General features: G+C 40.6%; 1 protein-coding gene across 1 annotated transcript in view; it reads right to left on the bottom strand.

Moving 5' to 3' along the window:
- DOCK1 (dedicator of cytokinesis 1) overlaps positions 1–13,133 on the bottom strand; it is a 597,377-nt gene that overhangs the window by 49,693 nt on the left and 534,551 nt on the right. Inside the window, exons 48-49 of the mRNA XM_014587219.2 lie at positions 6,621–6,710; positions 5,640–5,744 (exon numbers count right to left, since the gene is read on the bottom strand). Coding sequence (XP_014442705.1) covers positions 5,640–5,744; positions 6,621–6,710 — 195 coding nt within the window. The remainder of the gene's footprint in view (positions 1–5,639; positions 5,745–6,620; positions 6,711–13,133) is intronic.

The raw sequence follows: 13,133 nt of genomic DNA, 5'->3' as shown, positions 1-13,133 counted from the left end.
CCTGTCAGAATGGCAAAGATTAAGAATATAAAAAGGGATAAGTGTTGGCTTTATCGCTTTTTATATTCTTAAAAAGGGAACCTTCCTACACTGTTGGTGCGAATGTAAACTGGTTCAGCTGCTGTGGAGAACAATATGGAAGTTCCTCAAAGATCTACAAATAAAACTACCAGTTGATCCAGCAATCTCACTTCTGGGTATCTACCCAAAGGACAGGAGAATGCTCAGTCGGAAAAGTGCCTGCACATCAATGCTTATTGCAGCCTTATTCACGATTGCCGAGACATGGAACCAACCTAAATGTCCACAAACCAATGAATGGATTGGAAAAGTGTGGCATATATACTCTATGGAATAATACTCAGTCGTAAAAAATAACAAGATCCTGGCATTTGATAGAAAGTGGTCAGATATGCAGGATCTATTGCTGAGTGAAGTAAGCCAGTCTATGAAAAAAAGATATTGTATGAATCCACTTAATATATACTGACTATCCGCACTCTATGGTAGAAAGTGAAAGATTGGAGGACATAAAAGTAGTGAAAATACTTAAGAAGAATAAGACAGTGTGGAATGGGAGGGTGAAGAGAAGAGGATAGAGAAAGATAGCAAGAGAACAAATAGAGAGGCATGACATTAGTGGGACATAGATATGGCTTATTACCTGTTGATGATGACATGTATAGTATTCTCAACTGGATGGGCCTGAGAAGTATTTCATGATGGGTAAATTCTCTTTACAAGCAAAATGAGAAATAGTGATTGATTGGTTAAAAAATAATTGGAATAATAATAATAATGAATGGGAAAAACGAAAAGATATTGAATGATGAAGTGGGGATTTTAATGTCTCTGTATTGACTGACGTGCATGGCATTCCCTTTTGAAAAAGCAATGTAATTTACTGTAAAGTTATATGCAATTCAATGTAATATAAACAAGATTATGATGATAATAAACAAAAAATACATTAAAACAACAACAAAACAAACAAACAAAAAACAGGTAAAATGTATACAGCTCTCCTTTTAAGGATTGGGTTTTGTCCATCTCAAGTGACAGTTCTGTCACCTCCATAAATACCAACTGGGAGAGTTCATTGGAGGCTGTTATAGGTGACAAGACTAGTATACTTGGTGCAAATAGGTAAGCATTCTTCCTTACAAGGCTGTTTTGGGAATGGCAGAGTCACTGTATATATCTATAGGGCAAATTCTTAAAAGATAGAACAGTTTTCCATTTCTTCACTGATTCAACTGTCCATTTGGAGTTTTAACAAGTCACAAAAAGGTGGCAATGCATAGATAGTGTCATGCTTATTGAAGCCTTCTGCGACTCATGCCCCTTCCTCATCTACCCAATGTTAGGGCTATCTCAACCTAAATAAAAACTGCAATAAGGGAAGACAGCCAGAAAAAGCCATAAGGCACAATAAAAGCGAGTCTGGGAGTAACGCTTGTTGTCATGAAATATGGTTGCATTGGTACATCTGGTTTTTTTGGTTGTTATTTTCTTTTTTAAGTTTTTGCTATAGGGTACATGCACTCACGGAGGAGAGGGGAGAGAATGAGAGAGGGAGAGAAAGAAAGAGAAAGAAGTAGGGGGGGGGAGAGAGAAAATGAGAAATCACCTCCCCAGGGAGGATGGCCATGACACAGTCCCTTCTCTTCCATTCATCTCTTGAGACTTTGGGCATACACACACATCCATCTGATGTGATTTTTGAGTTGCTAGGCTGAGGACTCAAAGTGCACAGTTGGCCATGTAGGATCTAGTGTCTTAATCTCCATGACATCTGCTGGCACACATCTGCTGTTTTAATCAGGGGTCATTGGGCAACAGTTTCCAGACTGGCTGCCATGCTTCAGGTGCAGTCCTGTCCTATCAGTAATATCTCCAGACAGGTAGCAGAGTTGGGAGCAACACACACACAAGATAGATCCTATGGCTCTCAAATGATTTATCCTTGCTATGGTCTGAATGTTTGTGTGCCTCCAAAATTCCTATGTTGAAACCTAATCACCAAGATGGTGTTATCAGAAGGTGGAGTCTTTGTACATGATTAAGTCATGACAGTTCTGCCCTTCTGAACAAATCAGTGGCCTTATAAGAGGCCTCAAAGAACGGCCTTTCCCTTTCATCCTGGGAGAAAACAGAGAGGCTCTGTCTATGAACAAGCCTCTGCTAGGTATTTACTCTGTTGCACCTTGATCTTTCAGATTTCTCAGCCTCTACAACAGTTAGCAGCAAATTTCTGTTGTTTATAAATTACCCAGTCTAAGGTATTTTGTTATAGCAGTCCAAAAGACTAAGAAAATCCCCTTTCCTAGTCCCAACTTACTTTGAGTTTTCATAAATCACAAAAGAAAGAACAGTTTAAGAATTGAGTACTTTTTTTTTCACTTAGGTAATCTTAAATACCATTATGGAAGAAAAATGTTCTATTTCTCTAAAAAAAAATAATGTCAGGCAGAAACCAAGTAATACATAGTCTTAATTAGAAATATAAATACACAGTATAGGCATCTTCTAAGGGTATATAAAGCCACTAACTTCAGAGATTTAGTAAGATTTAATGTATAACAGTCTCCTATGAAACTAGCATGCATTTATTTTGCTTTACACTAGAAAAAAAGATAAAATAATAAAAACACATAAAAAGGTTTTAATAGAAAAACACCAGTGAGTTATAGACAAAAACACTAGTAACATTTTCTAGAAATGTCAATTACTTTGCATACTGAAATGATCCCTTCAAACAAGAAAACAAGGGGAAAATGTACATACAGTCAAAGATATTTATTCCTTGTAGGAACCATAAATATTAATACGAATGCAAAAAAACAATGAGATCAATTTTTAGAGAAAAACAAAGCAAAAGGGAGAGAGAATCAATTCTCAGAGGCTGCTCTTACAGCAGAACATTAAATAGCCAAACATTCCACCCACTTTTTGGTAACTGCTAATGTCATTGTCAGATTGACCCCTGCCAGGTGATCTGTGAAGCATAATAAATATATTGCTACAGCCCCACAAAATTATTCAGGTGTGGCGGGAAAGTCAGTTCAATATTAATCAAGCCCGTTAAACTCTATCCGTACTTTGCATTTTGTCCTTTTGACTGTGGAGATGACCCAGGACTGTCCCTGGAGCCTGCAGAGTAGGTGAGCTCCCAGAACGACCTGCAGGCTAATGGCTCAGGGACTGCAATGTGTCTCCTTCCTGGCACTTCCCTCACATATTCAAGGCAGGCTGCTGCCTTGCTCGGAATGCCAGGATAATCATTCTGCACAGAGCCAGAGGAATGGCCACGTATCACAGACTGATCACCATCCACAGGGGCGCACACACTCTATAACACTCCAGCACAGCAAGGTCTTCCACAGTTAAGTGATGGTTTCTCTTTTTTTTTTCTTCAAGACACACTCTCTAGGGCACATATTCAGATACTCACACACAGTAGAGCTTTTGCAACATTAAGTGACATCAACTCCAAGCTCATTCTATCTTTCAGCTTTGTTTTAAAATTTAGAATGTGGTTAATTTCAAATTCCTCCTTAATTTAGAGCTTATAACTGAATACCCTTTATTCATTCTTTGGAAAGGAAGAATTTCTTCAGCATTTAGGTTTCTGACTGGCCACTGTCTCAGCTGCACAATGAAGGTGACAGGAGAGGCTGACCATCAGTGACTAAGACAGGGCCAGATGTCCCAGGCTCCCAGGCAGGACACTGAGTGACTGTGTCAGCCAATCTTGCCTTCTGGAGCAGACCAGACTACATGGATCACTCATGTAAAGAGTGACATGTCCTCAAAAATGACAATGTTTGCAGCCTATGGATGCAATGTGAAGCAATATCTTGCAGTATCAGTGACTCCTGTGAATGGGAAACATTGGGTGCCAAAAGGGCACCACTCTGGGATCAGGAATGGTTCCTAACTGGTTTTAACTGCCCCAGATAGCTGGGCATCCAGCACAGATCTTCTGTTTCCCTAATGACAGAGGAATCACTCTTGGCTTTCTAAGATAAGAGAAAACCAACTGTCATAAAAAGGTCAGAAGACAGGGAATGAGTTCATGATTTGAAGTTCCAGCATTGTGGCTATGAAAAACTATTCCCATGGGAATCAGCAGTTGGCGTAATGGCTATGTCGCTGGACTCCCATGTAGTCGACCGTGTTTTGCGTCCCGGACCCGGTGACTTAGAACTCACGCTGGGCGCGTGTGCGTGCGTGCCCAAGATCCCGAGAGGAGAATGGGGGAGAACGGATTGCGGCGTGAACATCTCCCCTGGGGGGTGATTTCTCGCTTTCTGTCTCTCTGTCTCTCTCTGTCTGGCGAGCGCATGCGCCCTATAGCGAAAAAAACCTCTCTCAAAAACAAAACAAAACAAAACTATTTCCAGTTGCTGTATAATTAAAAATACACATGTTCATGGCTTCATTAACACAAAAATATGTTCTAGCCATATAATGAAACATTATTCAACCTTAAAAATGAATGAAGTTCTGACATGTGATAGCATGGATGAATCTTGCAGACACTATGCTAAGTGATATAAGCCAGACACGAAAGGACAAATACTATATGATTCCACTGACATGAGGTACTTAGAGCAGTCAAATTCATGAAGATAGAATGTAGGATGGTTGGGGCCAGCAGGTGGTATAGTGGTTGAGGCACTGAACTCCCACTTAGCCAACAGCAGCTCAAGTACTGGACCTGGAGGCTTAAAACTCACACCGGGTATGTGTGCATGCATGCCCCAAATCCTTAGAGGACAATGGAGAAGAAAGGATTGCGATATGGCCATCTCCTATGGGGGGTGATTTCTCACTTTCTCTCTTTCCTTCTCTGTCTCTCTGGTGAACACATGCACCTTACAGCAAAAATATCTCCCTTAAAAAATAAATTGGATTGTCAGAGTAGAATGGTGGTGGCCAGGGACTGGAAGAGGGGGAATGGGGAGTTAGTGTTGAATGGGTACAAGTTTCAGTTTTGTAAGATGAAAAGTTCTGGAGTTAGATGGTGGTAATGGTTGCCCAACAATGTAAGAGTACTTAATGCCACTGAACTATCCACCAAAAAGTGGTTAAAATATTGTTTTATATATACACATTTTACTACGATTAAAAAATTACACATAACTCTCTGAAGGAGAAATCTTCCCAGAAAGATCAGTTGGAAAGGATACATGTCATCAATGAAAATATTATCGGCCCAAATTTGGCACCCTAAGCTAACCATGGAGCTATATGAGTGTGGAGATGTGAAGCCCCAATCCTGTGTCAGAATGCGGAGGGGGCCTCGCTGTTGAGTGAGCAACTTTTGCTCAGACTAAGCAGAATCAAAACTTACCTGAAGGGAACCAGCAGTTAGCATAATGGCTATGTCGCTGGACTCCCACGTAGTCGACCGTGGTTTGCGTCCCGGACCCGGTGGCTTAAAACTCACGCCAGGAGCGTGTGTGTGCGTGCCCAAGATCCCGAGAGGAGAATGGAGGAGAAAGGATTGCGGCGTGACCATCCCCCCTGGGGGGTGATTTCTTGCTTTCTGTCTCTATGTCTCTCTCTGTCTGTCTGGCGAGTGCACATGCCCTATAGTGAAAACCTCTCCAAAAAAAAAAAAAACAACTTACCCGGAGAAATGTGGGGAAACCTTGACCATAGTAGCCAACAGCAAAATAGTCAGGCTTGGGTCTTATCACTTTGACAATGTTTTCATAAAACTGAGCCTGTTTTTTCTGGAAGGAAGAAAGACAACACATTTCAGGTTTGAGTAGAGCATCTGAGCATCTGTTCTGGATTCTTCCGGTGGGCTCCTTAAGCACTGACAACTCTCCAGGGTGGGAGAATGAGGAGGTAGGAGGAGCCTGGAGGCATTTACCTGAATTTAATCTCATCTTATAATTTTGACATTCTTTTTCACTCATCTTTCATCACTCACCAAGGGATTCTGAACGAACATGTCAAATTTAGTAGCCATTGGTAATTTATGGGTTTTGCAGTAACCAAAGAGGTGCCACACAAATGTTTTTCTTGTGATTAAATGGCTTGCCCTTACTATTTTTTAAATGGTATGGATCAGATACTAGGATACACTAAAGAATAATTTTAAGAGACAGAATTCTTCTGCTCTAAATAAATGATAAGCATTACAACATCATTAAGGCAATCTGCTAATACAAAATGACATAGCTGAGAAGACAGTAATTAGAAAAGTTATGGAGCTTCTGTGGTACAAGGGAGGTCTGGCTATTATCTGTCCATTCCCCTCTCATAGGAGGGATCAGTTTTAAACTAGCAGAAACTTTCAGAGACTCAGGCTGTTCAGTCCATGAAATACATGGGCAGCAGTTGTTTACATAGAATTTTTTCATAGAATTCCTAGAGTTTAGTTATAAGCATTGAATACAGGAATAAAAAATGAATACTGATGGGTCAAAATTAACCAGTAAATAAACTAAAACTACTGATCGATTCCTGGACAAAGTGACCATGGCCAAGGCCATAGAATGCCTGAGGTGAATCCGAACATTAAAATAGAACATGGAGTTCTAGAAAAACAAGCTTAGATGGCCTCTGTTCATTTAAATGGAAAGAAAGAAAGAACGACATACCAGCAATTCGCTAAGTTGTTCGTAATCAAACATTTCGGTTTCATATTGTTCGGCAAGTTCCTTGCCCAAGGAAATGGCCTCTTCCCACATCTGCGAGTGAAGATAAAGAAAAAAGAGAAAGAATAACCAAACCTGGATCATGCAGTTATAGACTAAAACAGTAATATAATAATTTACCATAAAACGATTTAGATGGGCCAGCTGGTGATGTGTGGTTAAGGTGGCTGGATCCTACAAGGCCAACTGCGAGGATTGAATCCTAGACAGAAAACACACTGGACATGTGTGTGTGTATTCCCAAAATCTCGAAAGGAGAAATGGAGGAGAAAGGATTGTGATTTGGCCATGTGCCCTGGGGTAAGGTATTCTCACTTTCCCTTTCTCTGTCTCTCTCCAGCAAGTGCACATGTCCTGTAGCAAATTAAAAAAATAAAATTAGAAATACATTTGATTAAATGAAACATTATGGGAATGAAGTTGGAAAAATACACATATTTTCTAGATGTTTCTATATTTTAGCCCATGACCTTGCATCAGTTGACTAAACTGGTCAACTACTGACTCGTCAATCAGGCTGGTCCCTGACCACGGTCAGAGCAGTCTTTCTGCCCGTCCTTACCCACTCCTGTTCTCATTCTCCTTCTGTCAGTTGTGGCCACTGATGCCCACCTGTCAGACCAGTTTGGGAACCAGAGAAAAAGAACCATGGTGACAAAGTGAAGCTGCAAGGAGCATTTATGTAGAACATAGGGGCCTGACTGAGCTACTTTCCCAGATCATCCTGCTTAATAAACAATATCATGAAAATTTTCACCTATCAGAAAGATCAGGACATATTCAAACTCTAAATTAGAACTTGCAAAAAGCTCATGTATGTGTGCAAATACTGTGAGGATGTAAAGCCTACTAACATTTTGAAAAGGGAATGTTGATGATACTAATTTAAAAGTGCCTTCCTGAATCAGGTAAAATAATTAAAATGCTAATAAACTTTGACACTCTAGAACAATTTGTTGATATAAAATAGGCCACATTTCCCATATTTGGGAAAATTAAAATAGATTTACTAGAGGTGATGTGACAATTTCAGAGAAACCACCTCCTCCAGGAAGACTTTCCAAGGGCCACCCTCTCTTCTCTGCTTTTCTACAATGACTTGTGGCTTCAAGACTTTTGGGAATATACTGAGACAGAAATATTCTTCTGCAATTTCAACTCAGAGACTACAAGCCTCTTAAGGTTAGGAGCTGAGCACTATCAATATGCAAAACTTCTAGATCTTACCAAGGGCCTACGTAATAAAGTTTAGTGAACTGAACTGAGAGTTGTTGACTTAAAATCACACTCCACACATTCAACTGTATTCCTAGCCATGGATCACCTACTTCTCAACTACCATCATGCCCTCAAGATGGTAGCACTAATCCCTAAGGTGAGCTACAGCTTCCTGCCATAACTTTGACCCCACTCCCTGCAGGGATCCTAAAGACCTCTTGGGGCATCTCCTTTCCCAGGAAGACAGCAACAACTGCCACAATAGCAAGAGAGGATGACAGCTTTTAGCTTTTTCTGATTTACTTGATCTCTAGTTGTACTTTGGTTTAAGTTCTTCAAGCACTTTTTTAGGTGGGTATCTTTATTATATCCACGTTGCAGGTAAGGAATTTGGAGATCAGACAGGTACATAATTTGCCCAAGGGCACACAAGTGGGTATGTAGAGGGCATGGTCTTTTTCCGAAGTTCTTGCTCTTGATGACCATGTAGCTGCACTTGCAGCTGCTCCCACCCTCTCATTTAGAGATTTGAAGCTGGTCCCTAACTCCAGGTTCCCATTGAGGACACAGGCTGGCAGGTCCCACATCTAGTCTGTCTTTTGTGCTAAACCACCATCCTTCTGCTGGTCTTTGCTATTTCTTAATGACCCGACTTGGAGCCTTACTTATTGTTACTATTACTTTTTAAAAAATAATTATTCATTTATTTTTTAATTTGACCAGAGAGAGACAGAAAGAGAAAGAGAGTAAAAGTGCAAAAGCAAGCCATCAGGTCCAGGACAAGAACCACGGTTGACAATGCGGGCGTCCAGTGCCTCAATTACCATGCCACCTGCTGGCCCCATTATTACTACTATTAAGTCCTACTTACTTATTACTGAATCACCCATAAACTTAAGAACACTGTTTTACTTATGTGCTCCCCCCAAAATACTCTTTTCATAGCTACTATTTAATGAAACTATCTGCTATTTTTTTTTTTTTTGGAGAGATTTTCACTGTAGGGCGTGTGCGCTCGCCAGACAGACAGAGACATAGAGACAGAAAGCGAGAAATCACCCCCCAGGGGGGATGGTCACGCCGCAATCCCTTCTCCTCCATTCTCCTCTTGAGATCTTGGGCACGCACGCACACGCGCCCAGCGTGAGTTTTTTAAGCCACCGGGTCCGGGACACGAACCTCGGTCGACTACGTGGGAGTCCAGTGACATAGCCATTACGCTAACTGCTGGTTCCCACTATCTGCTATTTTTGATGGGAAAAAAGTTATCTTAGAATAAGAGTTATATTTAATACTTTGAAAAACAAAATAAAAATAGGCTCAAAGTAGAAAAAGATTGCAGAGATGGGACCAGTGTTTAGCAGTGGGGGTGGCTGAGATATCCTGCCTATGGTTCTCACCTGCTATCTGGTCCCTTTCCAGAACCTTGAATCTGTCTCCTCCATCCTGCGGAAGGTTTAAAGTTACCTCACCTTCTTTGAATACCTCAATCTGCTGCTCTAGATACTTTCTATGTCCTTTGCCAGGGCTGAAACTGACATTACTAGGAAGGGAAAACTTTTCTCACTTTTAATGTTTCTTTTAAACTCCAGTGACCAATTCCTCCCTTAGTGTATTTCCATTTCAAAGAAAACATTACCTTTACTTGTAGGTCTCTTTCACTGGATTTTTCTTTAGTTTTATGCTAGCTAATACATACTCTTTAAGCTGTCTAGAATTTTAGGGCTTCTAATTCATTCCTGAGTAAAAGCTTAATCTGTCTTTATCCTAAAAGACACATGAGATACTTTAGATACATATCAAAAGTAATTGTTTTTAAAAGAAATGTAAGTCTTGAGTAAATATCTTATCCAACTCACCCTGAGGTTACATGGTTGTGTTTTCTATCAAATTTCCTATAAATACATATTTCCCATCTTCCCCAGCATGTTCTAAAGGACTCTGCATCAAGGAGATTTTGATCTCTCCTAATTGGATAGGGCTCTGAAGAGAGTCTGGGTGATTCATATTTCCAATGTGAATACCTTGGAAAATATTCAGTGCCAGAGAGAAAACAGATTCAATGTGATCTAGATTTAGATCATCTCAGTGGAAGAATCACTTTAACCTTTGCGATTCAATGCCGTGGCTTGGCTCCATTCTTAGAAATGCTCTAGGCATACAAAGTTTACACAGCCCCAAATAAAAAAGCCCCCTATCAGCACACAACTTTATTTCCTGATTTGAAACCCTTAATCCAATTTACAGCGTTCTTGAAAGTATTAGTTTACTCGCAGTGTGGAAAACATTCTGTCTACTGCTGCTTTTCAACAGATGAGATTAGCTATGTTTTCCTGAGATGATAACTTTCCTCCCACCTTTCTGAACTTCCTGACTTCAGGAAGTTCCATTTATAAGTTCTGTGAATAGAAGCTTTCTCTCCTGAAGAAACTCTGTCCTTAGTTCCAAGACAGAAGTGGAACATATCAGGTATTGATTTCTCACAGAGAACCATGAGGATGATGATTGATCAGTCTGATAGGATGACAACACTGATCTCACAAGATCAGAGAGTAGCAGTGGATGAAAGGAAAGACATCAGAATCCTTTTGGGAAGTGATTAGGTCATAAGGGTGGAGTGCTCATGAATGGGATCAGTGCCCTGAGGGGCACAAGAGGGATCCCTCACCCTTTCTACCATGTGAGGACACACAGAAGGTGCTATCATGAACAAGGAAGAGAGGTCTCACTTGGCATGCTGCATTAGGACCTCCAGTCTCCAGAACTGAGAAATAAATTGCTATTGCTACAAGCCACCCAATTTATGATATTTTGGTACAACAGCCTACAACTAATGGTCCTCTACTATACAGCTGTCTCCCAGGATATCCATGTTTTCCCAGAGCAGAGCTCTAGGATCTCAAGCTTTTTCTGTGCTATTCCCAGAAGTATTTGAAATGCCTATCCTTCCCAGACACCACCTGGAAAACCAAATCTCATTCTTCAAGAACCAGAATGAATAGTCACACCTTGTCCTCCTCAACTCCCTAAGAGTAATCATTCCTGTACCAGTGAGATAGGTAGACTCCGTGCCCATTTCTTTGACACGTCAGAAGTGGATCTTCTTAAAAAAAGAAAAAGAAGAAGTGGATCTTCTTATTTATTTGCTTATATGAAAGTCCCTAATGCTAGACTTGAAAGACTTGAGGCAGGTCCATGTTTTCGTCTCTGTACTTCATGGGTGCAGAACGGCACTTGGCACGCAGTAGGCTTGTTGTGAAGTAACCTGTTAGTAATTTTGAAGACAGTGGGGAAGTACTGTTGTTACTGATTTTAAAATAGATTTTTCGGGCCCAGGTATAGTCGTGGAAGTGGTAAGGCATGACCATCTGGTGGCTATGACCATGTGAGTGTCTTAGGTTCAGTTGTCAGTTCAACCCTGATGAACTGAGAGTGGTGGTGCATGCCTATGGTCCTGGCTAACTGGGCGTCTAGGGCAGGGTGATCACAGTATGGGAAGACCATGCCTCTCTCTCTCTTTTTTCCTCTCTCCCTTCTGCTTGATTTCACTCTCTCACTAGGGAAATACACTTTTAATTTTTCTCTTGTGTGGATAATAAGGTTTTCTTTTGTATGGTAGCAGATAATGATGATCATATGATCTCTTTGAATATTCAGGCCAAATTCTGGCTAATTAAACAGATTCTGACTAATATTAGGATTTTCAAATATTTTAGAATTGCTAGGTAGTTCCATCACACAGTGTCAAGGTTCCACTGGAGCAAAGTCTGATCATGCACAGCAACCATGATTTAAATCCCTGGCCTGGTCAGCCTGAAACATACCAGGTACATGTACAAGTGCCCAAGATCCAACAGGCTAGAGACTGGCAACAGAAGGTGCACTGTGAGTAGAGCCCGTGGAGGACGCCTGACTTTCTCTCTCTGTTTTACATGTGCATGTGCTCAATCATGAATAAAGAAAAAAAAATTAGAAGTAGAGAATAAACCCACATGAAGGCTCCATTATACCCTAATTCCTCTTAATAATTTTTATGTTTTTAAAAGAAAACTCACAGGGTGAGAAAACTTCACCCCATATACTTAGGAAAGAAACCAACCATTTTACCAAAAATGGAAACTTGCTCTGAAACCCCTATTTTTAGTTCACAAGATGATGCAAGAAAGTTTTTTTTTTTTTTTTTTGGTGAAAGGCAAAGTGTGAACTTTGTCGAGGGGAGGTTATTTTAAGGGACAAGAAAACAGAGTTCCAGTTGAAAATAGTCACAGGGCTTCATACATCACTTGGGCTATAAATTATGTATCGCCTTTGTCAATGCTGCCAGGCTGTTTCTTGATTTCAGAGGTGGTTTAGTGTTGGCTAATACTGACTGCCTCACTCTGACTACATTTTCCTTATAGCAGGGCTTCTATTTTTGACTCTCATCCTTTATAGAGAAGCCTGGTAATTTTCAGTGAAGTACTTGGATTAAGGGCTTTATTGAAAATTACTAGGCCTCAACCAAACACAATAAGACAGACAATTCAGAACATTTTCATAAAAGAATGCTTGTCTGCCATGATAAAAACCGAACAGAAAGCTTTTGGGGGGGGGGTGTGCTTGAACGGGTGGTAAAAATGGAATGGAAAAAGAGCAAGGAGTAATTATTAGCTCAGGAAGGAAGAAATGTAAAAGATTGAAAAGATCTGAACTTCCTGACTTCAGGAAGTTCCATTTATAAGTTCTGTGAATAGAAGCTTTCTCTCCTGAAGAAACTCTGTCCTTAGTTCCAAGACAGAAGTGGAACATATCAGGTATTGATTTCTCACAGAGAACCATGAGGATGATGATTGATCAGTCTGATAGGATGACAACACTGATCTCACAAGATCAGAGAGTAGCAGTGGATGAAAGGAAAGACATCAGAATCCTTTTGGGAAGTGATTAGGTCATAAGGGTGGAGTGCTCATGAATGGGATCAGTGCCCTGAGGGGCACAAGAGGGATCCCTCACCCTTTCTACCATGTGAGGACACACAGAAGGTGCTATCATGAACAAGGAAGAGAGGTCTCACTTGGCATGCTGCATTAGGACCTCCAGTCTCCAGAACTGAGAAATAAATTGCTATTGCTACAAGCCACCCAATTTATGATATTTTGGTACAACAGCCTACAACTAATGGTCCTCTACTATACAGCTGTCTCCCAGGATATCCATGTTTTCCCAGAGCAGAGCTCTAGGATCTCAAGCTTTTTCTGT

This window comes from Tupaia chinensis, unplaced genomic scaffold, assembly GCF_000334495.1.
Source record: "Tupaia chinensis unplaced genomic scaffold, TupChi_1.0 Scaffold000197_1, whole genome shotgun sequence".
Classification (NCBI taxonomy): domain Eukaryota; kingdom Metazoa; phylum Chordata; class Mammalia; order Scandentia; family Tupaiidae; genus Tupaia; species Tupaia belangeri.
This window is presented reverse-complemented; position numbering and strand designations above follow the sequence as displayed.